At 45.3% G+C, this 27,189-nt stretch overlaps 2 protein-coding genes and 1 long non-coding RNA gene across 7 annotated transcripts in view; 2 read left to right on the top strand and 1 right to left on the bottom strand.

Moving 5' to 3' along the window:
• LOC134572088 (uncharacterized) overlaps positions 1-26,930 on the top strand; it is a 129,357-nt gene extending 102,427 nt beyond the window's left edge. Inside the window, exons 2-9 of one of the 4 annotated variants that reach the window (XR_010085230.1) lie at positions 23,858-23,963; positions 24,182-24,306; positions 24,347-24,727; positions 24,768-24,813; positions 24,940-25,071; positions 26,124-26,169; positions 26,560-26,605; positions 26,864-26,930. This is a non-coding gene — a long non-coding RNA (uncharacterized LOC134572088). Of the gene's footprint in view, positions 1-23,826; positions 23,964-24,181; positions 24,307-24,346; positions 24,728-24,767; positions 24,814-24,939; positions 25,072-25,230; positions 25,315-25,435; positions 25,562-26,123; positions 26,170-26,559; positions 26,606-26,863 lie in introns of those variants that run through there. The other 3 variants (XR_010085231.1, XR_010085232.1, XR_010085233.1) reach the window with 3 other exon arrangements.
• LOC134571052 (structure-specific endonuclease subunit slx1-like) lies at positions 109-2,346 on the top strand. The gene is given in 7 exon segments (XM_063429095.1): positions 109-292; positions 572-623; positions 747-1,034; positions 1,036-1,125; positions 1,433-1,560; positions 1,768-1,852; positions 1,988-2,346. Coding segments are annotated over 7 exon segments (852 nt in total). The 5' UTR covers positions 109-119; the 3' UTR covers positions 2,024-2,346.
• SGF29 (SAGA complex associated factor 29) lies at positions 2,775-10,897 on the bottom strand. Of its 2 annotated transcripts, none has more exons than XM_063429093.1 (10): positions 10,827-10,897; positions 8,686-8,779; positions 6,815-6,890; positions 6,664-6,736; positions 5,595-5,659; positions 5,394-5,523; positions 4,711-4,857; positions 4,593-4,628; positions 3,161-3,323; positions 2,775-2,916 (listed from the first exon to the last, which is right to left on the bottom strand). In XM_063429093.1, exons 1-10 carry the CDS (start codon positions 10,889-10,891, stop codon positions 2,800-2,802), a joined length of 966 nt encoding a protein of 321 aa, XP_063285163.1. In that variant the 5' UTR covers positions 10,892-10,897; the 3' UTR covers positions 2,775-2,799. The 2 variants fall into 2 exon arrangements, with proteins under 2 accessions (XP_063285163.1, XP_063285164.1); XM_063429094.1 differs by lacking the exon at positions 10,827-10,897 and adding an exon at positions 10,676-10,777.
• Positions 26,931-27,189: the final 259 nt, after the last annotated feature.

Genomic DNA, 27,189 nt, shown 5'->3' with positions numbered 1-27,189 from the left:
TTCGGTCCAGCAGCATATGAACTCTACATACTGTAGCAGAACCCACACGCTCCTGGCTACCTATATTGTGTATGTAAACATTTTGGGGTGACTCTTATGTCTCTTTCCTCACTAGTGCCATGGTTGTAGAGGTGGAGGGATTTTATGGCGTGTATCTGCTGTATTGCACTAACCCGAAATATAAAGGTCGGATCTACATCGGATTCACAGTCAACCCAGAGCGACGCATCCAGCAGCACAATGGAGGCAAACAGAAAGGAGGGGCTTGGAAGACCAGTGGGAGGGGCCCATGGTAATTTATCATTCACTGATTGGAGAGACATTCTGGTTAATGTTGCATTACACGTGTAACATAAAATAGCCAAGCTCTCCATGTATAAAGTTCAATGCCAGTGTTAAACAAATCACTTGTTATTAAGGGAGAATGGGGGGGGGGGGGGGGGGGTCCATATCCGTTTCTTCATGGTTTCAAATTGGCCTGATTCTATAAACCAGTATGTACCAACTGTCTTGTTCTAGTGATGGGCATTCATGTGATTGTGTAATAATACTGTGCCTTATGTCTCTGTAGGGAAATGGTGTTGATCGTCCATGGATTTCCAAATGATATTGCTGCTTTAAGGGTATAGCCATCTATACTCTCTTGTATAAAGTTTTGTATTTGAAGTCTTTCTGTTACGGTTAATTTGTCTCATGTTTATGGTTCTCTAAGTTGTTTCTAAATCCCTCTCTCCTATTTCCCATAGTTTGAGTGGGCATGGCAGCATCCGCATGTGTCTCGACGCCTCTCACATGTGCCCCGTAAGACCAAGAAGCAGTCCAGCTTTGATTTCCACCTATTTGTCCTCTATCACATGTTACGTGTGGCCCCATGGAACCGTTTGCCCCTCACCTTGCGCTGGCTAAGACAGGAATACCACAAGGAGCTTCCCCCCCTCCTCCAACCACCTCTGCATATGCCTCTGGCGTTTGGACAAGTGCGGGCTAGGCCAATCTCTAAAGCTGTAGGAGACAAGGGCAGATCAGCAGCGGAGAAAGGCCAGGGAGAGGGAAGAAGCAGAGGAGTGTAATGTTCTACGAGAGGTCATCCCTCAGAGATGTCGTGTTTGTTACCAGAAAGTGCAGGTACCTGTGTAGGCAACTCGTGCACAATTACTTCTAAACACCAGTGTAAAGAATAGAGGAATGTGGGTTCTTACTAGTAACCCATTAATCAGCTGTCCATTCTGTTATAATACACAAAAATGCTCCAAACCCTTTCAATTCCTTGGGAGGTAAAAGAAATGCTGTAGATCAAAAACTATTGATTGAGCTTGCTGGTGGTGCCCTCTTTAATGGGCAGATACTTTGTTAATGAAAGTTTATTATTCACTATTAGATGGCTGTGTCATGTGACCCGTGCTGTGTATAGTAACCGGATTAGTGATTACAGGGTGAAGACGATTCTTTACACTGCTTCCATCCCGGCTGCTCGCTGACTGCACACATCTTGTGTCTGGCAAAACTCTTCTTACAACAGGAGCCAGAACATCTTATCCCCGTGGAGGGGATCTGCCCCAGGTAAGTGTTATTTACAACTCATTTCTGCTCTCATTGCCCACAAGGATGTTACCGGATCAAAATTCTATACATGCCAACAGTGATCTTTATCTGGAGTTTATGGAACAGCAGATTGTGTGCATGCTCGTTAGTGCGGTCTTAGGAAGAGTCTTGCAGAATTAGATTGACAGAGGAATATCACTTTATCTCCATTCCCTGTTTTAACAGCTGTGGCCATTCTGTACTGTGGGGAGATCTGATTAGATTCAAGAAAGGCTGCTACGGAGACTTGGAAGAGCTCTCGAACTCCCAGGTATTAAAAATGCAGTTATACTTAAATGTGATATCTGAAATATTGGCTATTACAAAGCACTGTATGCAAGTAAACCAGGAATTGTGAATGTGCAAGTGAACTGGATATAGTTTGACTGGTTTCTTTACTCTGCAGTCACACTGGGCAGATGAGTTACAGAACGGCTCCTGAAATAGACTGGTGACTCCACTACACTCCATGGAAAGTACAATGTGCTGCTCCCATCAATCCTGACGACGCATGTGTACGATGGACTTTGTTGGATCTAAATCTACAAGAAGCTTAGTTTACAAAGAATGAACCAGCCTATTAAAAATAACTGTCACATAAATCCAATCAAATTCACACGTGTATATATAAAATGTATTTATTCAAACTGTAATTTATACACTTGCAAGGAAAAGCAGGTTTTTAATCTTGGTGCATTCTGTGCCCATTCTACTCATGTACAGATACTGTATTGAATAAAAAAAAAAGTTAAAAATGTTACCCTTCTGCAGACTTGTTAATATGCAGATACCAGCACACACACTCACTCACTGTCCAGGTCTGATGTGTCAGCTCTTTGGAATGATCCACTGTTATAGCTGCAAGAATGATAGACTGGCTCGATCTAGTTTTTAACCAGTTTCCCAAAATTCTGTGGGATCCAAGAACTCCCATAGTTTTATGGGAAGAGCTGGTAGTTGGGGCACCCAGTCCATTCTCACCATAGGACATACTAGCTGTAGAAACAGCCTTGATTACGTGAAGTTAGGCAGTCTACAGTCCATGGCCATTTCCAGGCGATCCCTTCTAAAAACAGGAGGAATCACTTTAACAGTAATGAGAAGTCAGAGGGGCTAGCCAGTTTAAAAAAAAAAAAAGATAAAAATTCAGTTGGCTCATCTTGTAGTCAAGAGATTTTCTACGCTGTACAGTCTTTCCAGTGCATTAAATGCTACATTTCACTTTTTCTTTGGCTCCTTGCATGCAACCACATAGCGCTGGGCCACATTCAGAGGGGGCGAGTAACCATCTGCATACGAGGTGTCCTCAAACAGTACGGAATAGTCATCTTGGGGCTGTGAGAGAAAGGAGACCAGTAAATCAAAGAACACAGGTTGGGGCACAACCACAAGCTTCACAGACGCAGCAGGATTAAAGAACCGCCATGTACCCTGAATCCATAACTAAAAAGGCAGCTATGCCTGCATTTACCTTCTACTTTAAACAAAGTATAGATATTGGAGAGCAACACTCTGTTCCTATAATATTCAGAACATGCTCCTCATTCTGCCTGAGACATTGGCAGTGCCGATTGCTCACCCGCTGTGGAGGGGTATGGATCAGAGCCCGGTAGAAACAAGTGGTTTGGGGATAAAGCGCCAACACCAACTGATCTTTCTGGAAGAGTGCCTCAGGGTCCGTCTCTGGATTGGCTTTCCACTGCGGCAGCGGGATGATCCTGCGTCGACTCAGTGTGTGACGTCTGCACGGGAAAAGTCAAGCAAGTCAGTAGCATATCAGCAATAAGACATCTTTATCTTCATGAAGTAGTTTTGGTGTATAGATCATGCCCCTGCAGGTTTACTGCTATTCAGGAGTCCAGTTCATTTTGTTTGGGTTAATGCAGCGCTCGCTTCACCTCCCCTGTGTGTCCCCTATATATTTAATGTAAAGGAATATTTAATATTTTCTTTATAACAGTCTGTTTAGTTAAGAGTTTCTTCTATTCTGTTAAAAGCCCTGTGTGTGATTAAAGTTCAAAACATTAGAGAAGGACTTAAGAAGTAAACACACTGTGCTGTCAGATCTGATTGGAAATTAAAACCATTTTCTCATGGAGACTGTCAGTCACAGCCTGGGGAAGTGTGACTAGAGCTGCATAAAAATAAACATCATTTAACTCCTAAATGGCAGAATTTAGCAAGGAGACTGCAGTGACATCTATAAACCAAAACGGCTTCATTTTGCTGTATTTACTTTGCTGCTTCTATGGTCCCTTTGAAACAAAAGTCAGTAGAAACAGGAGCTCCACAAAATTAAATTGTATAAAAATAACCAAGACAGGTAGACGTTTATCAGGCAGGTGATTGCAGCACATTAGAATGGTTATGGTGCCAGGAGTAGTGAAACGGTTTGACTTGGCACCTGGGATCTGCCTCTAGGAGAGGGAGAAGTTCTTTACTCGCACTAAGCTTGGTTGTGCAGTGCAGGAAAATGAACGGAATCTCCCAGCATTCCCTGGCAGATGTGACCAGTGAACCCCATGTAAGAAAGGGTTAGCAAACATACTTTGCTAACTCCTGTTAAAACATACATGATTACCCTACCCAGAGCATAGGGAATATCTTCCCATACGTCAACATTAAATATTGCAGTCTGGTTTGACAGCGTAGAGTGGTAGAGGCGGGGTTTCAGGTGGTTCGGACAAATTAAAAACCTTTACACACCTGAGTAAATTTATTCACCCACAATTTACATGTCAAGTCTTATTTGTTGAAAGGTCTAGTGCCAACAAGCTAATTCTGCATCCCTATTCAATGCAGTAAAGTAAAGATGCCAAATAAATAGATGGTGGATTAAGGCTCCCCCAAACCAACTGCCACAGGGTGAGCACACTGTCTGCTTATAACACCATGAACCGTGGACTGCAGCTCACAGACCACGTCAGAGGGTCTCCAAGGAGGGACTGTCCCCAGGATGAGAAACTGGAACTAAATACGGTTAGGGGTTTACAAGAACAAATCTCACTTACTCTTTTCCCTCCTCATCGATGTCATCCACTTCATACCTTAAAGAGAAACAAACATTAATTGCTGTAATAAGTAGCACCTTTTCCAACAAACCAGGTTAAGGAAGCTCCAGGAACGTACTTGTTAGCAGCATGGCTGTAACTAACCACCTCTGCTAGTATCCACTGCTCGTCGCCATCCACTGCTTTAACGCGAGCCGCCACCTTGTCTCCTGGCTTGGCCACGTAGTCACTGGATGCTGGGATTGCTCCACATAGTGGAGGTGGCCTATAAAGAGTAAATCAGACATCCAGTCACCGTTAAGGATAGTAAGATTCAGGTACAGTGGATAGAAGGTCAAAATGCCAATACATTAACTGATCAAATCAAGAGTGTTGGAAATCGACCATTTCAAAGTGAATATTAATAACCTATAAAAATCAAGCATTTATAAAGCAGGAACACCACTTTATGGAATAAAGATTAGTCTGTTCTGTATGCTGCGGAAGAATATCTTTTGCCCATGCTGCATTTAAGTAATATGTCCAGAGGGCTGTATCTTTAATAAAATCCATCATTACATGCACAGCATACAGAACAGGAGAACGAGATATAGAAAAACACCTCACATGGTTTAAAAGATTCCTCCTATCTATCTTTGGTACAGTTCACCTCCGCCAACTCGAGATATTCCTTTGGCATTCTCCTTACCTGGGACACCATAACTATCACAATAAGGAGAAGCACTAGTATTAACCTTCAAAGAATGCGAAGGCACAGGGCTGGCTGTCAGGCAACCCCCACACTGGAGAGATTCCACTCACTTCTCTCCGGGTTTCCCAATCCACAGGGGCAGGGTCATAGCAGACTGCTGTAACAGCGTCATCAACACCCCTCGTCTCATCGTCTTCCGAGGAGGCTCTGAATCATGGTACAATCCAGCAATCTTTGCAGCTGCGGGAAGAATCACCCGTGAATAAAATCATTTTAACTATAGCAAAGAGAAAAGAGGATCCATTACTCACCAATACGTCGCTCCTCCAGAAGGGACTTTATTTCAGCTATTTTATCAAGCGAACGACGCAGGATGCTTCAAAGAGAAGAAATATCAGGCTAAATATCCACTTATCTGAATCTTTTATTTGAGAAACTTAATGGGTGGACATGCCGGACACACATCTGTAGAGCCCAGGGTCAGTTAAAATTTAGTCACTGTAGTTGAGCCCGGTAAGGCCCTGACATATTACAAGCAGGACTCGAAAGTAGGAGATCTTTTCTTATCCAAAAACAGGCACAAATTAACGGCTAATAGAATGCTTCACAGATCTTTCTGCATCTTTCATTTAAGAGTCAACGTAATAAAAAGGGGGAAGCCAAAGCCATGAATATTTTCTAGGGGTATTTAATTATGTGAGCCAAGAAAATCACTATTGGAGAAATAGCATTTAATATCCATTGTAAGTTAAAGTGCCCGTTTAAGAAGACTCTTTGAATGGACCTCTAATATTAAAGTGTGCCCACAGTGACCTGGTAAATGTGTCCCTGGGATTAAAGTGTGCCCACAGTGACCTGGTAAATGTGTCCCTGGGATTAAAGTGTGCCCACAGTGACCTGGTAAATGTGTCCCTGGGATTAAAGTGTGCCCACAGTGACCTGGTAAATGTGTCCCTGGGATTAAAGTGTGCCCACAGTGACCTGGTAAATGTGTCCCTGGGATTAAAGTGTGCCCACAGTGACCTGGTAAATGTGTCCCTGGGATTAAAGTGTGCCCACAGTGACCTGGTAAATGTGTCCCTGGGATTAAAGTGTGCCCACAGTGACCTGGTAAATGTGTCCCTGGGATTAAAGTGTGCCCACAGTGACCTGGTAAATGTGTCCCTGGGATTAAAGTGTGCCCACAGTGACCTGGTAAATGTGTCCCTGGGATTAAAGTGTGCCCACAGTGACCTGGTAAATGTGTCCCTGGGATTAAAGTGTGCCCACAGTGACCTGGTAAATGTGTCCCTGGGATTAAAGTGTGCCCACAGTGACCTGGTAAATGTGTCCCTGGGATTAACGTGTGCCACACAGTACCCTCACCCATCCAGCACTCACTTGCACTCTGCCTCAGCGTCAGCCTTTGCAGTGGTATACAGGCCTCGGAGCTTGGTGCGATAATATGGAGAGACTGTGAGAAGAAGGCGCAGTTACAGAAACTATTCACAGAACGGCTTATTCCAAAGCACACAAATAGGGTAACACTTACTCTTGTTCTCAGTTTGCATCCTCTCATGTGTCTTCTGTATATTCACAAGGTTGTGTTCACTCCTTGAACGTTCCTCCTGGGGACATAGGAGAACAAACATCAGCATGCTCTGCCAAAATAGGTCTTAAAGGAACACTGCAGGCATTTTTATCCCATTGAAGTGGTTATAGTACCTGGAGTCTAGGGATCGACCGATTATCGGTTTTACCGATATAATCAGCCGATATTCTGTATTTTCGGCAATATCGATATCGGCCAATAGAGATACCGATATTGCCGATAATACCTCCCAGGACCGCCAGGCTCATTACAAGGGTGAGTAAACGCTTGCTGCCCGCCTCCCCCCCCCCCCCCCACAGCTCAACCAATGCCACTGGACCACCAGGGATTGCTATATCCCCCCTCCCTGGCCAGGCAACAAGCAGGGAGGGGGGACAACAAAAAAAAAATAATAATGATTAAATATAAAAAAATAATAATAATTTAATATTACAAAAATTAATTAAAAATGACCCCTCACACACATTATTATACACATACACTACACAAACACACTGTGTATATAATGCAGTGTGTTTGTATAGTGTGTATATAATGCAGTGTGTGTGTAACACACTGCATTATATACACACACACACACACACACACACTATATAAACACACTGCATTATATACACACACTATACAAACACACTGCATGCTATAAACACTGCATTATATACACAGTGTGTTTGTGTAGTGTGTTTATATAATGCACACCTCACAAACACACTGCATTATATACACACACTCTGCATTCCTTATATACACACACTTTGCAGTTAGTATATACAGAATTCACTTTACACACACTGCATTAACTTTACGCACACTACACAAACACTCTGCTTTCATTATATACACACTAGACAAATACACACTGCATCCACTACACAAACACAAACTAGACAAATACACACTGCATCCACTACACAAACACACACTGCATCCACTACACACACACACACACTGCATCCACTACACACACACTACACAAACAGTTCCCCTGTCTAAACACACTGCATCCACTACACGTGGCATGTATATTTTGTGCATTTACCTTTAGAAATAGTTTTTAATTTTCCTAAATGGTAAATGTACAGAATATCGGCAAATTATATCGGCTATCGGCCTGAAAGTTCACAGAATATCGGTATCAGTACCGGCTCTAAAAAAAAATCAATATCGGTCGATCCCTACTGGAGTCCCCTGGAACTGTGCCTCTATTCAGTGTTAAACCATTTGATGAGCTTACCACTAGATAAAGGACCCATGGCCACCCGCAGCCCAGCCCGAACAGGAGGTGCAGCTGCAGCAGAATTTACATACTACCTTCTAGCCATACCAATTCTTACTGGCAACGGATGTGGAGGCAAGCTGAAAGAGGTCAGCGGACGCTTTCAGCCAATCACAGACGCTTACTGCTGCTCAGGCTAAACCTTCCTCATTAGCCCAAGCAGCACACTCGTTGAGCCATTTTTAATGTTTAAATGCAAGGATGGCATCAGGGACTGTGGACACTATAGCCACCTCAATGAGATTAAGCAGGTACAATGTCCCTTTAAGGAATCCATGTCAGTATTACAGAGGGCTGGTGTAACATGTTCACATTTCCTGCCCCACACAAATTCTTGGAGAGAAAGGACTATTAAACTCATGCTTTAAGGAGAAACAAAATGATTGGGAGAGGCCAAGCAATAACATTAAAGGAAGCACAATAATTAGGCGCTATTAAGGCAGCAACACTGATTGAACACAATACCAGTTAGAAGTAATCAATGTGGCTCTGTACCAGCGAGAGAGAGTTAAAGGAAATGTGTGTGATCTCTAACCTGCGTCTGCTTGATGAGCTGATGTAGTTCACTCAATAACTCCGATATCCGGGTGTCTGCCGACACTAGGGCCATCTTGGCCTCTTTGATTGTCCTTTGAAACAGTAGTACATTAGGTTATTAGATCTTCCACTCAATAAAACTGCATTGAATGCATCATAATAAACAGTTAGAGCAGCTCTGTCAACCCACAAAGACAGATGGAATTTCACTGAAAAGCAAGCGCAGTCAAGAGACATAAGTTATCAAATCTCATCACTTCCCAAAGTAGTCGCAGCGCAAGATAGAATCCAGGGAGACGTCACCAGGATAATCAATGCACATCCGTACAGCACAGACACTGGATTCGGGCAGAGAAAAACATCTGTGAATATAACTTCCCTGCACTGCACCGAGCTGCGATGCCACCAGCAGGGGTCTTCACTAAACATGCAGAGACCCCACAGGGTAACAGACACTTTAATAACATAAGTTTAACCCCTTAAGGACCAAACTTCTGGAATAAAAGGGAATCATGACGTGTCACACATGTCATGTGTCCTTAAGGGGTTAAACGGGACCACCAGAACAGAACCCATTTTTTTTTTTTTAAAGGTGGACCAGGACTCCAAATTGGCCTTCGCCACTAGTTGTTGGTAAATGAATAGCCAGCCCAGGTGAGTAGAAATTCACCCCTGGAGAGTGGCCCCCCAAGGCCTGCATGGCGAGTAGCTTTTAAAGCCTGGCAGTGACGTAATGTAGGAGGATAATGGGAGTTACAGCGCTCCCTGGCTTTCTATCAGTAGGAGTATAATGGCAGTTACAGTGGGGATGATGGGAGTTACAGTCCGGTATATCAGTGTGGTGATGATGGGAGTGGCAGTCTGGGGATGGTGGGAGTGGCAGTCTGGGGATGGTGGGAGTGGCAGTCTGGGGATGGTGGGAGTGGCAGTGTGGGAATGGTGGGAGTGGCAGTGTGGGAATGGTGGGAGTGGCAGTGTGGGAATGGTGGGAGTGGCAGTGTGGGAATGGTGGGAGTGGCAGTGTGGGAATGGTGGGAGTGGCAGTGTGGAGATGATGGGAGTGGCAGTGTGGGGATGATGGGAGTGGCAGTGTGGGGATGATGGGAGTGGCAGTCTGGCTGGGGCCGTGTAAGGATGATGGGAGTGGCAGTGTGGGGATGATGGGAGTGGCAGTGTGGGGATGGTGGGAGTGGCAGTGTGGGGATGGTGGGAGTGGCAGTGTGGGGATGGTGGGAGTGGCAGTGTGGGGATGATGGGAGTGGCAGTCTGGCTGGGGCAGTGTGGGGATGATGGGAGTGGCAGTGTGGGGATGATGGGAGTGGCAGTGTGGGGATGATGGGAGTGGCAGTCTGGCTGGGGCAGTGTGGGGATGATGGGAGTGGCAGTGTGGGGATGATGGGAGTGGCAGTCTGGCTGGGGCAGTGTGGGGATGATGGGAGTGGCAGTGTGGGGATGGTGGGAGTGGCAGTCTGGGGATGGTGGGAGTGGCAGTGGGGGGATGATGGGAGTGGCAGTCTGGCTGGGGCAGTGTGGGGATGATGGGAGTGGCAGTGTGGGGATGATGGGAGTGGCAGTCTGGCTGGGGCAGTGTGGGGATGATGGGAGTGGCAGTGTGGGGATGATGGGAGTGGCAGTGTGGGGATGATGGGAGTGGCAGTCTGGCTGGGGCAGTGTGGGGATGATGGGAGTGGCAGTGTGGGGATGATGGGAGTGGCAGTCTGGCTGGGGCAGTGTGGGGATGATGGGAGTGGCAGTGTGGGGATGATGGGAGTGGCAGTGTGGGGATGATGGGAGTGGCAGTCTGGCTGGGGCAGTGTGGGGATGATGGGAGTGGCAGTGTGGGGATGATGGGAGTGGCAGTCTGGCTGGGGCAGTGTGGGGATGGTGGGAGTGGCAGTCTGGGGATGGTGGGAGTGGCAGTCTGGGGATGGTGGGAGTGGCAGTGGGGGGATGATGGGAGTGGCAGTCCGGTATATCGCGATACATACAGCACCATGCTGGCTAGCTGGCGATTCTCCCGATACAGACAGCGCGGGGCTCTCCCTGATATCGCGATATATGAAGGGGGCGGGGCTGGCTCCCTGTCGTGACATGCACGCGCTCACACGGGTTATATCGCCGACAGAGAGCGAGACTTACCGCGCAGCGACCTCGGCCGATCCCGCACAGCGCCCGGCGCACGACAGTGACGTCACCGTTACCATGGAGACAGCGGGGGAGGGGAGCAATGCATGCCGGGACTGGGAGCATTAACAGCGCAAAGCATTGTGGGAGTCAGATTGGCTGCACTCAGAGTGTGAACAATCCATAATAATAATAATAATAATATCAATAATAATAATAATAACAATAATAATAATAACAATAATAATAACAATAATATGATAATAGTAATAAAATAATAATATTAATAATATAAATAATATAATAATAATATAATATAAATAAAATAATATTAATAATAATAATAAAATAATATATTAATAATATAATATAATAATATTAATATAATATATAATACTACTAATAATATAATAATATAATATGGGGGGCGGGGGCGGACCGCCGAGCTGGATGGTCGAACACAACTTCAGCTCCTGCAATTTCCCACTCTATAAGCCCCTAAAGCATGATTTATTCTGAGATGGCAGACCGACAGCCCCGATCCTCCGTGTGCTGGGACCACTGGACCCAGGGAGAGGCTGGCTCCCCGAGTTGCAGTCCCCTGGGGGAGAGATTGTCGCTCCAGATGGGGCCTTCCTCTTCGGCAGTGAGAGGGGCAGACGGCCGCTGCCCTGCTGTCCTGCCTAACAGTGCCTGGCCGGAGGCCCGGACCGGCGAGAACCTGGCCCTGTGGACCTCTGGACCGGCGGGGCTGATCCCGGTCCCCACCCTGTGACCCTGAGAGCAGCAAGGCAACTGTGGCCCAGCAGCACTACCAGCTTGATCAGCAGTCTGGGCACCCCACCTAAGATGGCGGACGCCACATGCGTCGAAACCAGCAAGAGAAAATGCAATCCCCAGAAATCCACAATACACAACAAAGTAACCAGATGGGAGCAAACCAAAGTCCCACAAGGCACCCCAGCACAACGCTTGCCTCAAGGGGCACAGCACTGGACTCTGGCTCCGACACAGGAGCAGGCCTGTAACAGGCGGGAAAAGCGGGGACGCGGCAAACCAGCAACCGCATCACAGAAGAACCCACGGCAGGACAGGGCACCGAAGCATGTGCCTCTGACATATCGGGGAACCGATCTCCCACACAAACTGCTGCGATACACCGCACCCCGACCAGCAACAAAGACGTCACACCACATACTGACAGCCGACCAGCAATGAGGCCCCTCTCGGCACATGGAAGGCTCCAGCACAGCGGAGAAGCGATAGTCCATCCTACACCACCACTCTGTCGCCTCCTTTCCAGCTGTCTCCCCTACAGCGTCAGACTCTACAACTCAGCCTCGGAATGGAGTGGGCTGACGGCGGGCGTGGAGCGCACAGAAGTGGGATGCTGCAGGCAACTACCAAACCCTGCCTGCACTGATACATTAACGGAGGCACCCAACAGGACTTGGACACTGCCGATGCCTGGCTTGCCGGAGTAACCTACTATATAGCTGGTATTAACTAGACATGTTTCCCTAGCCCGCCAGACCAGCCTAATACACAAATGTTTTGCCGTTTTCTTTTATTTATTATTATTTAGCAAGATGCGTTAGCTCGGATCGCCAGAATAGCCTACTATATAAATGTTTTCTCTACTCTTAGCATGATCTGTCTTCCTGGTGTGCCAGAGTAGCCCAATATGTACCTGTTCTTAGCATAATATGTTAGCTTAACTTGACGGAGCAACCTACTATATCTATATATATATATATGTACCTAACATGGTGGGAATGCCTAGCCTGTCAGAGAACAAAGACTAGACTACACATATGTCTATTCAAAAAGTGTAAACCACACGTCACTCTTCCTTACAAACAGTAGGCGATAGCCGTGAACTTTATGTTAACCCTTTAAACATGAGTACAAACACTACTCCGTCAGAACGCACTCAGGCAATTCAGGCAATTCATAAGCTGGCAAGCTACACACTATGGGCTCAATCTCAACACCTCCACCGCTCCGCTCCCTACGGCGCAGGGTTGGCAAAGCACATCAGACACAGCAGCTACTGTCATCTCAATACAATATATACATACAAAAGCTTAATGTTTTAGCCTGCTCTTGTTATATAAAAAATTGTGCACTATCTATCTTTACCCCACTTGTGTATTCTGTAACAAAGCTCAAGGAATGCCGTTGGGGTACCTCGAGCCTGTCTGTACCAAATTACTGCACTGCAAAAAAAGAAAATTAAATAATAATAATATAATAATAATATACTAATAATATTATAATAATAATAATATAATAGTATAATAATAAAATAATAATAATATACTAATATTAATATAATAATAATATACTATAATATAATAATATAATAAACTAATATTAATAACAATATAATAAAATAATAATAATAATATAAAAATAATAACAGTAATATAATAATAATATAATAACAATAATATAAAAATAATAATCAATATAATAATAACAATAGTATAATAATATACTAATAATATAACAATAATAATATAATAATAATATAAAATACTAATAATAATTATAATATTATAATAATATACTAATAATAAAATAAACTAATAATAATAATATACATGAATATATTACTAATAGTAAAATAATATTATAAAAAACTAACAGTAATATAATAATAATATAATAAACTCATAATAATAATAACTATATAATAAAATAATAATAATATAACAAACTAATAGTAATATAATAATAATAATATACATTAACTAATTATAATAATAAACTACTATACATTAACTAATAATAATATAATAATAGAATAATAATATAATAAACTTATAGTAATATAATAAACTGATATTAATATAATACACTAACAATAATATAAAAAAATAATATTAATAAAAAAATAATAATAATAAATTGGGCAAGCCCTATATTGACCCTGTACCTTTTCAAAACACCATAAAACCTGTACATGGGGGGTAACTTGCGCCGTTACAGTCCATAATGAATGCGGCAGCGAGGCTCATCTTCCTGTCCACCCGCACCTCCCATGCCTCACCCTTCTGTCAGTCCCAACATTGGCTTCCTATAAAATATAGAGCTCAATTTAAAATCCTGGTTCTTGCTTTCAAATCTCTACATAATGCTGCTCCCACCTATCTATCCTCCCTTATACACAAGTATGTCCCGTCTAGGCCCTTACGATCTGCTGAAGACTTACGTCTATCTTCTGTCCGTACTCCCACCTCTGATGCTCGCCTTCAAGATTTCTCGAGGGCTGCACCGTTCCTGTGGAACTCGCTTCCCTCCTCTGTTAGATGCTCACCCAGTCTCCACTCCTTCAAAAAATTGTTCAAAACCCACTTCTTCATAAAAGCGTATCAATTAAACTGTAAATAGCTCCTGACTGATTCCTCTTCTGCAGCTGTCACTAGTCTAATACTATCCTTACCTTTTGTGTCATTTTACCCCACTCCCTCTAGCATGTAAGCTCATTGAGCAGGGCCCACAACCCCTCTGTTCCTGTACGTCCAACTTGTCTGGTTACAACTACATGTCTGTTCGTCCACCCATTGTAAAGCGCTGCGGAATTTGATGGCGCTCTATAAATATCATAATAATAATAATAATAATAATAATAATTGTTATACTCGGGAGACTTCGCTGAACACAAATATAAGTGTTTAAAACAGTAAAACTTGTCACAACGATGACATCACCAGTAAAAGTGCCGTTATAAAGTCACTCTAAATGTATTTTGATGTAAATATATAGAGAATTGAGCAGTGAAACTGCGGGAGCATCTATACACCAAAACTAGTTAATTAAACTGAAGTGGTTTTGTGACTATAGTGTCCCTTTAATAAAACATTCTGCCTCCCTCCTTTTATTATTATTATTAAAACAATCTACCCCACTCCTATTATTATTATTATTATTATTATTATTAATAATAATAAAACAATCCACCGCATTCCTATTGTTGTTATTAAAGGGACACTGGAAGCACCCAGGCGACTACATTAAAGTGACCTGGGTGCTGTGTACCTGTCCCCTTAACCTGTAATTGTAATTGTTGCAGTTATTGGAGTGTCATCTCCACCTCCTCCACTATGTTGTTATTACATATGTATCAGCGACACATTCCATCGTCCCTCTCTGATTACTGTACTCCCACAAGGCATATTATCTCTGTAAAACAGGATCTGCCACTTTCTCCTCCCCTCCTGGAACAGACTGGATTACATAATAAGGAACCTATTCTTTGAGCAACGTGACTGTACTCAGTGTGATGGCTACCCTAACATCATGGGGGGACCACGGGGGGCACTCAGTGATAGATATACCGTGTCTGCATAGTGATGGCACTGATAACACCACGGGGGGCACTCAGTGATAGATATACCGTGTCTGTATAGTGATGGCATTGATAACACCACGGGGGGCACTCAGTGATAGATATACCGTGTCTGTATAGTGATGGCATTGATAACACCATGGGGGGCACTCAGTGATAGATATACCGTGTCTGTATAGTGATGGCATTGATAACACCATGGGGGGCACTCAGTGATAGATATACCGTGTCTGCATAGTGATGGCACTGATAACACCATGGGGGGCACTCAGTGATAGATATACCTTGTCTGTATAGTGATGGCATTGATAACACCATGGGGGGCACTCAGTGATAGATATACCGTGTCTGCATAGTGATGGCACTGATAACACCATGGGGGGCACTCAGTGATAGATATACCATGTCTGCATAGTGATGGCATTGATAACACCATGGGGGGCGCTCACTGATAGATATACCGTGTCTGTATAGTGATGGCATTGATAACACCATGGGGGGCACTCAGTGATAGATATACCGTGTCTGTATAGTGATGGCACTGATAACACCATGGGGGGCACTCAGCGATAGATATACCGTGTCTGTATAGTGATGGCACTGATAACACCACGGGGGGCACTCAGTGATAGATATACCGTGTCTGCATAGTGATGGCATTGATAACACCACGGGGGGCACTCAGTGATAGATATACCGTGTCTGTATAGTGATGGCACTGATAACACCATGGGGGGCACTCAGTGATAGATATACCGTGTCTGCATAGTGATGGCACTGATAACACCACGGGGGGCACTCAGTGATAGATATACCGTGTCTGTATAGTGATGGCATTGATAACACCATGGGGGGCACTCAGTGATAGATATACCGTGTCTGTATAGTGATGGCACTGATAACACCATGGGGGGCACTCAGTGATAGATATACCGTGTCTGTATAGTGATGGCATTGATAACACCATGGGGGGCGCTCAGTGATAGATATACCGTGTCTGTATAGTGATGGCACTGATAACACCATGGGGGGCACTCAGTGATAGATATACCGTGTCTGCATAGTGATGGCACTGATAACACCATGGGGGGCACTCACTGATAGATATACCGTGTCTGTATAGTGATGGCATTGATAACACCATGGGGGGCACTCACTGATAGATATACCGTGTCTGTATAGTGATGGCATTGATAACACCATGGGGGGCACTCAGTGATAGATATACCGTGTCTGCATAGTGATGGCACTGATAACACCATGGGGGGGCACTCAGTGATAGATATACCATATCTGTGTTATACAGTGAATAACCTACAAGTATACCGATTGCTATGTGTATATAACATGGCCATAGCCCGTGGCACTAACTTGTTGATAAGGTGTTTACTGTGACCGTGAACTAACCGTGTTTACCTGCAAGCCACGTGTATATACAGACACTGTCACGTGGATAAACACTCTGTACTGCAAACATGCAGAGATCACGTTCCACAAACTCCCTACAGATAAAGAATCCAAGGGCGTGCTCAGCGATGTCTGCCAACAAGGTTAAACGAACCCTGGACAGCAGCCAAGAGATAGTGGAACACCCTGGCCCTCCCACAGTGACAACAAAAATCACCATAAATGGTGATCATTAATGATAGACACTTTATTATTATTATTATTTTATCATTTATATAGTGCCATCACATTTCGTAGCGCTGTACAATGGGTGGACTTTACTAATGTGATCAATAATAATGTCGGTTCTATATCTTTGACTTAATCCGGATCCAGTCCTCACTGTCGAGGAGAGAGTGCTTATCTCTAGCCTTGCTTGTCTTACAGATACAATGTGTCCCACTCCCATCACACCATAGCTCTCCAGAGTTCTCCTTATCGCCTGTTAAATGGCAGCTTGTTTTTGCAAACTTCTAAGGGCGTTTTGCTTATCCTTCCCCAGGTAGTTCAATGTAATTATCACTAAATATATTGGGAGGAGCTGGCACTGCTGGGAATGAAAATCCGTAATAGTCTTACAGTTAGTGCATTAACCAAATGAGCAACGATCAGCCAGGAAGAATACAATAATTGAGAGCATGGACACAGAATAATCCAGCTAATGCTCTCACTTCAAACCATATTGTTTTTGTAAAAGATTATTCTTTTTGTATAGTGTTCATTTTCTTTAACGATGTCAGTAATGAGATAGTTAATTAGGTGAACAGTGAATTAATAGGGATTCTGGAGAAGCTATGGAGGCAGATAGACCAACAATCAATTGGGTTCTGTGGGGGGTAATGTGCACTCTGCATTCTGTGGGGAGTAATGTGCGCAGTGGGTTCTTTGGGGGGGGGGGGGCAATATGTATAGTGTAATATTTGGGGGTAACATACATGCTGGGTTCTTTGGGGGTAATGTGCATAATGGGTCTTTGGGGGGGGGGTAATGTGTAGACTGTATTATTTGGGGGCAGTGGCGTAGCATGGGTTGTCAGCACCCGGGGCAAGGCAAGTAATTTGCGCCCCCTAACCCGTGGATTTTAGCATAGTGCGTGGAGAGAGTGCCGTTTGTGTGTGGAGAGAGTGCCGATTGTGCGTGGAGGGGTTCTGTGTGCGTGGGGGGGTTCTGTGTGCGTGAAGGGGTTCTGTGTGCGTGGGAGGGGTTCTGTGTGCGTGGACGGGTTCTGTGTGTGTGGAGGGGTGCTGTTTATGTGTGGAGGGGTTTGTGTGCGTGGAGGGGTTTTGTGTGCGAAGGGGTTCTGTGTGTGTGGAGGGGTGCTGTTTATGTGTGGAGGGGTTCTGTGTGCATGGAGGGGTTCTGTTTATGTGTGGAGGGGTTCTGTTTATGTGTGGAGGGGTTCTGTGTGCATGAAGGGGTTCTGTGTGCGTGAAGGGGTTCTGTGTGCGTGAAGGGGTTCTGTGTGGGGGGGGTTCTATGTGCGTGGAGGGGTTGTGTGCGTGGAGGAATTCTGTGTGCGTGGGGGGGTTCTGTGTGCGGGGGGGGTTCTGTGTGCGGGGGGGTTCTGTGTGTGTGGGGGAGTTCTGTGTGCGGGGGGGGTTCTGTGTGTGTGTGTGGGGGGTTCTGTGTGTGTGTGGGGGGGGTTCTGTGTGTGGGGGGGTTCTGTGTGTGGGGGGTTCTGTGTGTGTGTGGGGGGTGCTGTTGGTGAGGGGGAGGAGTGTAGTGTGTGTATGGGGGGTTAAAGTATTGATATATTTATATTTTAAAAAAAAAAAAAACTTTTGTGTGTGTGTATGGGGGGGGGGGGTTAAAGTATTGATATATTTATATTTAAAAAAAAAAAAAACTTTTGTGTGTGTGTATGGGGGGGTGGGGGGGTTAAAGTATTGATATATTTATATTTTAAAAAAAAACTTTTGTATTACTCCCCTCCCCCTTACGTTTGGTCAGGGCCCAGGGGAGAGGGGGAACAGCTTCAATTCAATCCCTGGTGGTCCAGTGGTGGCGCGTGCAGTTCAGCTCGTTTTTTGGGGGTAGTATGCACACTGCGTTATTTGGGGGTAGTATGCACACTGCGTTATTTGGGGGGGTAGTATGCATACTGCGTTATTTGGGGGGTAATATGCATACTGCGTTATTTGGGGGTAATATGCATACTGCATTATTTGGGGGGTAGTATGCACACTGCGTTATTTGGGGGGGTAGTATGCACACTGCGTTATTTGGGGGGTAGTATGCACACTGCGTTATTTGGGGGGTAGTATGCATACTGCGTTATTTGGGGGGTAGTATGCACACTGCGTTATTTGGGGGTAGTATGCATACTGCGTTATTTGGGGGGTAGTAGGCACACTGCGTTATTTTGGGGGTAGTATGCATACTGCGTTATTTGGGGGGTAGTATGCACACTGCATTATTTGGGGGGTAGTATGCACACTGCGTTATTTGGGGGGGTAGTATGCACACTGCGTTATTTGGGGGTAGTATGCACACTGCGTTATTTGGGGGGTAGTATGCACACTGCGTTATTTGGGGGTAGTATGCACACTGCGTTATTTGGGGGTAGTATGCACACTCCGTTATTTGGGGGGTAATATGCACACTGCGTTATTTGGGGGTAGTATGCACACTGCGTTATTTGGGGGGGTAGTATGCATACTGCGTTATTTGGGGGGTAGTATGCACACTGCGTTATTTGGGGGTTAGTATGCACACTGCGTTATTTGGGGGTAGTATGCACACTGCGTTATTTGGGGGGTAGTATGCACACTGCGTTATTTGGGGGGTAGTATGCACACTGCGTTATTTGGGGGGTAGTATGCACACTGCGTTATTTGGGGGTAGTATGCACACTGCGTTATTTGGGGGGTAGTATGCACACTGCGTTATTTGGGGGTAGTATGCACACTGCGTTATTTGGGGGTAGTATGCACACTGCGTTATTTGGGGGTAGTATGCACACTGCGTTATTTGGGGGTAGTATGCACACTGCGTTATTTGGGGGGTAGTATGCACACTGCGATATTTGGGGGGTAGTATGCATACTGCGTTATTTGGGGGGTAGTATGCATGCTGCGTTATTTGGGGGTTAGTATGCATACTGCGTTATTTGGGGGTTAGTATGCATACTGCGTTATTTGGGGGGTAGTATGCACACTGCGTTATTTGGGGGGTAATATGCACACTGCGTTATTTGGGGGTAGTATGCACACTGCGTTATTTGGGGGGTAGTATGCACGCTGCGTTATTTGGGGGGTAGTATGCATGCTGCGTTATTTGGGGGGGTAGTATGCGCACTGCGTTATTTGGGGGGGTAGTATGCGCACTGCGTTATTTGGGGGGGTAGTATGCACACTGCGTTATTTGGGGGGTAGTATGCACACTGCGTTATTTGGGGGGTAATATGCACACTGCGTTATTTGGGGGTAGTATGCACACTGCGTTATTTGGGGGGTAGTATGCATGCTGCGTTATTTGGGGGGTAGTATGCATGCTGCGTTATTTGGGGGGGTAGTATGCGCACTGCGTTATTTGGGGGTAGTATGCACACTGCGTTATTTGGGGGTAGTATGCACACTGCGTTATTTGGGGGGTAGTATGCACACTGCGTTATTTGGGGGGTAGTATGCACACTGCGTTATTTGGGGGGTAATATGCACACTGCGTTATTTGGGGGTAGTATGCACACTGCGTTATTTGGGGGTAGCATGCACACTGCGTTATTTGGGGGGTAGTATGCACGCTGCGTTATTTGGGGGTAGTATGCATGCTGCGTTATTTGGGGGGGTAGTATGCGCACTGCGTTATTTGGGGGGGTAGTATGCACACTGCGTTATTTGGGGGGTAGTATGCACGCTGCGTTATTTGGGGGGGTAATATGCACACTGCGTTATTTGGGGGTAGTATGCACACTGCGTTATTTGGGGGGTAGTATGCACACTGCGTTATTTGGGGGTTAGTATGCACACTGCGTTATTTGGGGGGTAGTATGCATGCTGCGTTATTTGGGGGTTAGTATGCACACTGCGTTATTTGGGGGGTAGTATGCATACTGCGTTATTTGGGGGGTAGTATGCACACTGCGTTATTTGGGGGGTAGTATGCACACTGCGTTATTTGGGGGGTAGTATGCATACTGCGTTATTTGGGGGGTAGTATGCACACTGCGTTATTTGGGGGTTAGTATGCACACTGCGTTATTTGGGGGTTAGTATGCACACTGCGTTATTTGGGGGGTAGTATGCACACTGCGTTATTTGGGGGGTAGTATGCACACTGGGTTCTTTAACTTAAAACTTAGGAAGGCTAAAGTTTATTCTGCTAATTATTTGTCTAAAAGTAGGGGACACAAATTAGTGTATTTTGATCCCAGCCACGTCAGCCTTGCAGACGATTTCTGTCGAATTCTATCTATTTACAGACTGGTTCTTGTTCCCCAGACAGCAGACAGACCCAGCCAGAGCGTATGAGTTAATCATTCCTCCCTCTGTCTTTCTCGCTCTGTTTGTTATGGAGCAATGCCATGTGCTGTGTGTGCCACAGGGAATGTTCTGGAAAATTACAGACTCATCAATTTCCAAATATGAGCAGAGCCTCAAAATCCCCAGAATTAAAAGGGAAAGCAAATCCTTCAACCATTGGATGTGGTGTGGAACGCATGCAGCAGTTATAGGGTTACATCTATTGAGTACCTGGGGCCACACATTCCAAGTGTCCCTTTAATGGATTCAGAGCAATAAAACTCCAAATAATGTGCAGTGCAATGAGGGTATCCCAGAGCTCCCCAGGAATAAAACTCCCAGTAACGTGCAGTGTGTATGATGGTATCACAGAGCTCCACAGTAATAAAACTCACAGTAACGTGCAGTGTGTATCACAGAGCTCCACAGGAATAAAACTCACAGTAATGTGCAGTGTGTATCACAGAGCTCCACAGCAATAAAACTCACAGTAATGTGCAGTGTGTATCACAGAGCTCCACATCAACAAAACTCACAGTGACTAAACTGAACTAGGCTGCCCTTGTAGTTTTTGGAATGTTCTGTAATCCCACACACCCAGCCCGGGCCATTTGATGCGCTTGGCCGTGTGTGGCAGTTTAACGGTTAATGTGCTTTTTCTCCCATATTGTACGGTTCTATTAACCTGTTACACCCCCAGCTGCGGATAGCAGGTTAACTCCATGGTGAGGGCAGCAGGGACACGCTAACGAGTCCCCAGGCTGTGTTCATTAAGATCACATGCTGGCTGGTGACAACTCACTATTAGTCACCAGTGGGAGGATGTGAGTCCCATAGAGTTATATGTCACCGGCATGAGTCCTTACATCACATGGAGCTCTGTGTACACCCCTGTCAGCACCACAGGGAATGGGGAACACTGGGCTATACTGACCGAAAGGGTTAAACAATATAGTCTGCCATATTTCTATACGCATACAATGCTCTGCTAGTCCCCCTTACAGTAACCCAAATACGTAAGTAAAGTGAATATATCAAGACAAATATACAAACTGCAAACACTATAACCGGTAATTCATATAGAATCTGGAAAAATACAATATAGCACAGAATACTTGGCACACGGGGAGATGGGGTGGTAGAGAACTCACTAGAAACATGTAACTTCAGACAAATAGGGTACAGGAGACGGTCTACGTTGGCAATCTTCAAATTGTATTTCTGATAGACAGCCACGAGATGTTAACCCTGCAAGGTAATTATTGCAGGTCATAAAAACTGCAATAATTACACTTGCAGGGTTAAGGGTAGTGGGCGTTCCTTCTCCAATGGGCAGAAGTGATCTGGGTGCCTATATAATATCTTAGTGTGTAATAATCTCTAAGTTTAACATCCAGCCTCGGCTGAGTGTATAATAAACCAGCACTGGGCAGGATAGTCTGCAGGAGCCTGGAAGGGGTGATGGTGTAATCTGATGTAAACAAACCTTGGGGAATCTGATGCAATGCTAGAAAGGAGGGATGGGGAATGTGCGAGAGGAGGAGAGAAGGAGGAGGAGTGACACCAAGTATAAAGAGCAGAGACAAAGGACTGGAGTAAACAAGCAGACTAAGATTCCCCAGGAGAAATCATCGCTACAAACGCTTCCACCTCGTCTTCCGACACTCTCCAGACACTGCCCAGGGTCCAGGAACCTAACGCCGCTGTCACATCACCGACGCCGCAGACATGACCTCGTACGCAGAAGCCACGAAGCTGCAGCCTACCGACTTTGAAGTGCGATACTTTGATGAGTACGAATACTACAACCTGACTGATCGCTACGCATGTAAGTGTCCAATTCACGTAAAACTGAGCAGGGGAAACATAGAAACATAGAATGTGACGGCAGATAAGAACCATTCGGCCCATCTAGTCTGCAAGGTCTGGGCCAAAATAGCCAGAGCTGGAGAAATGGTGGAATAGTCCCAGGCCAGTCTCTCACATTCCCATACTGCGCAATGTATATGGAATGGGGGAGCGACACGCAGCTCTCTAACTGTCTGTCTCTAACTGTCTCTAACTGTCTCTAACTGTCTCACAACTACAACTCCCAGAAACCTTTGCCAGTCTCCTGGCCCTGGATGTTTTACAGATACAGTGTCTCATGCTGGGAGCGTTAACTGGTTTAACTACCATCACTCCCAGCCAGACCTCAGGCTGGCCATGATACTAACTCATAGCTGGTCATGTAGCTGCATGTGTAACCGAGGGTTAAAATCATATTGAAATGTGTGCGGTGCTTATAACAGGAACACTTCACTGGCAGGGAAAGGGTTAATCACAATCCTAGGAGAGGATTCCTGTGATACTGATTAACCCTTCTCCTGACAGGTTTCAGTGCACTGGAAGAGGGGAGGGTGTAATTTGCAGGTTTTGGGTTTATTCACTAACCAGTGCCATTGGACCTACAGTGACTAGTTTCTTTGGCTAATGGGACATGTGATGGGATCGGTCACTTCCAGCAGGCTGTACTAGAACATTTCAATGTGGGCTTTGGGGCATTATCTGCAATAACAGTGTATTGTGCCCTCTCCAGTGCCCACAGCTGCCAGGAAAGGTCGGACTAAGAAAGAAGCCAGAGAAAACACAAACCGGACCAGTCCATCTGGCCACGAGAGGAAGATTGCTGGCAAACTGCAGCGCAGTGAGGCGAAGCGTAAAGGGAAGCCAGGCAAAGAGTGAGCAGCAGGTAAGGAGAGATGGCACAGAGGGCAAAGGCAGCGAGTCAGTCACTGTGCCAACAGTGAGCGCATGGTGTATTAATGCAGCACTAATTCACACATAGTATAAAGATACAGCATTGGGCACCGGATACAAAGATAGTGATAGGCACACAGGGTTTAGTTTTAGGTACAGGGTGCAGTGATAGGCACACAGTGTCTAGTTTAAGTTTTGGGTACAGGATGCAGCGATAGGCACACAGGGTTTAGTTGTAGTTTTGGTTACAGGGTGCAGTGATAGGCACACAGGGTTTAGTTGTAGTTTTAGGTACAGTGTGCAGTGATAGGCACACAGGGTTTAGTTGTAGTTTTGGGTGCAGGATGCAGTGATAGGCACACAGGGTTTAGTTTTGGGTACAGGGTGCAGTGATAGGCACACAGGGTTTAGTTGTAGTTTTGGGTACAGGATGCAGTGATAGGCACACAGGGTTTAGTTTTGGGTACAGGGTGCAGTGATAGGCACACAGGGTTTAGTTGTAGTTTTGGGTACAGGATGCAGCGATAGGCACACAGGGTTTAGTTTTGGGTACAGGGTGCAGTGATAGGCACACAGGGTTTAGTTGTAGTTTTGGGTGCAGGATGCAGCGATAGGCACACAGGGTTTAGTTGTAGTTTTAGGTACAGGATGCAGTGATAGGCACACAGGGTTTAGTTGTAGTTTTAGGTACAGGATGCAGTGATAGGCACACAGGGTTTAGTTGTAGTTTTGGGTACAGGATGCAGTGATAGACACACGTTGCAGAGTTGTAGTTTTAGGTACAGTGTGCAGTGATAGGCACACAGGGTTTAGTTGTAGTTTTGGGTACAGGGTGCAGTGATAGACACACGTTGCAGAGTTGTAGTTTTAGGTACAGGGTGCAGTGATAGGCACACAGGGTTTAGTTGTAGTTTTGGGTGCAGGATGCAGCGATAGGCACACAGGGTTTAGTTTTAGGTACAGGGTGCAGTGATAGGCACACAGTGTCTAGTTTAAGTTTTGGGTACAGGATGCAGCGATAGGCACACAGGGTTTAGTTTTAGGTACAGGATGCAGTGATAGGCACACAGGGTTTAGTTGTAGTTTTGGGTACAGGATGCAGTGATAGGCACACAGGGTTTAGTTTTAGGTACAGGGTGCAGTGATAGGCACACAGGGTTTAGTTGTAGTTTTGGGTACAGGATGCAGTGATAGGCACACAGTGTCTAGTTTAAGTTTTGGGTACAGGGTGCAGTGATAGGCACACAGGGTTTAGTTTTAGGTACAGGATGCAGTGATAGGCACACAGGGTTTAGTTGTAGTTTTGGGTACAGGATGCAGTGATAGGCACACAGGGTTTAGTTGTAGTTTTGGGTACAGGATGCAGTGATAGGCACACAGGGTTTAGTTTTGGGTACAGTGATAGGCACACAGGGTTTAGTTTTAGGTACAGGGTGCAGTGATAGGCACACAGGGTTTAGTTGTAGTTTTGGGTACAGGATGCAGCGATAGGCACACAGGGTTTAGTTTTAGGTACAGCGTGCAGTGATAGGCACACAGGGTTTAGTTGTAGTTTTGGGTACAGGATGCAGTGATAGGCACACAGGGTTTAGTTTTGGGTACAGTGATAGGCACACAGGGTTTAGTTTTGGGTACAGGGTGCAGTGATAGGCACACAGGGTTTAGTTTTGGGTACAGGGTGCAGTGATAGGCACACAGGGTTTAGTTGTAGTTTTGGGTACAGGATGCAGCGATAGGCACACAGGGTTTAGTTTTAGGTACAGGATGCAGTGATAGGCACACAGGGTTTAGTTTTAGGTACAGGATGCAGTGATAGGCACACAGGGTTTAGTTGTAGTTTTGGGTACAGGATGCAGTGATAGGCACACAGGGTTTAGTTTTAGGTACAGGGTGCAGTGATAGGCACACAGGGTTTAGTTGTAGTTTTGGGTACAGGATGCAGTGATAGGCACACAGGGTTTAGTTTTGGGTACAGTGTGCAGTGATAGGCACACAGGGTTTAGTTTTAGGTACAGGGTGCAGTGATAGGCACACAGGGTTTAGTTGTAGTTTTGGGTACAGGATGCAGTGATAGGCACACAGGGTTTAGTTTTGGGTACAGTGTGCAGTTATAGGCACACAGGGTTTAGTTGTAGTTTTGGTTACAGGGTGCAGTGATAGGCACACAGGGTTTAGTTGTAGTTTTGGTTACAGGGTGCAGTGATAGGCACACAGGGTTTAGTTGTAGTTTTGGTTACAGGGTGCAGTGATAGGCACACACGGTTTAGTTGTAGTTTTGGGTACAGGATGCAGTGATAGGCACACAGGGTTTAGTTTTGGTTACAGGATGCAGTGATAGGCACACAGTGTTTAGTTTTGGGTACAGTGTGCAGTGATAGGCACACAGGGTTTAGTTGTAGTTTTGGGTACAGGATGCAGTGATAGGCACACAGGGTTTAGTTTTAGGTACAGGGTGCAGTGATAGGCACACAGGGTTTAGTTGTAGTTTTGGGTACAGGATGCAGTGATAGGCACACAGGGTTTAGTTTTGGGTACAGTGTGCAGTTATAGGCACACAGGGTTTAGTTGTAGTTTTGGTTACAGGGTGCAGTGATAGGCACACAGGGTTTAGTTGTAGTTTTGGTTACAGGGTGCAGTGATAGGCACACAGGGTTTAGTTGTAGTTTTGGTTACAGGGTGCAGTGATAGGCACACACGGTTTAGTTGTAGTTTTGGGTACAGGATGCAGTGATAGGCACACAGGGTTTAGTTTTGGTTACAGGATGCAGTGATAGGCACACAGTGTTTAGTTTTGGGTACAGTGTGCAGTGATAGGCACACAGGGTTTAGTTTTGGGTACAGGATGCAGTGATAGACACACGTTGCAGAGTTGTAGTTTTAGGTACAGGATGCAGTGATAGACATACGTTGCAGAGTTGTAGTTTTAGGTACAGGATGCAGTGATAGGCACACAGGGTTTAGTTGTAGTTTTGGTTACAGGGTGCAGTGATAGGCACACACGGTTTAGTTGTAGTTTTGGGTACAGGATGCAGTGATAGGCACACAGGGTTTAGTTTTGGGTACAGGATGCAGTGATAGGCACACAGTGTTTAGTTTTGGGTACAGTGTGCAGTGATAGGCACACAGGGTTTAGTTTTGGGTACAGGATGCAGTGATAGACACACGTTGCAGAGTTGTAGTTTTGGGTACAGGATGCAGCGATAGGCACAAGTTGCAGAGTTGTAGTTTTAGGTACAGTGTGCAGTGATAGGCACACAGGGTTTAGTTGTAGTTTTGGGTACAGGATGCAGCGATAGGCACAAGTTGCAGAGTTGTAGTTTTAGGTACAGCGTGCAGTGATAGGCACACAGGGTTTAGTTGTAGTTTTGGGTGCAGGATG

This window comes from Pelobates fuscus, chromosome 8 (assembly GCF_036172605.1).
Source record: "Pelobates fuscus isolate aPelFus1 chromosome 8, aPelFus1.pri, whole genome shotgun sequence".
Classification (NCBI taxonomy): Eukaryota; Metazoa; Chordata; class Amphibia; order Anura; family Pelobatidae; genus Pelobates; species Pelobates fuscus.
Note: the sequence above shows the minus strand (reverse complement) of the source record. Positions and strands in the feature narration are given on the sequence as shown.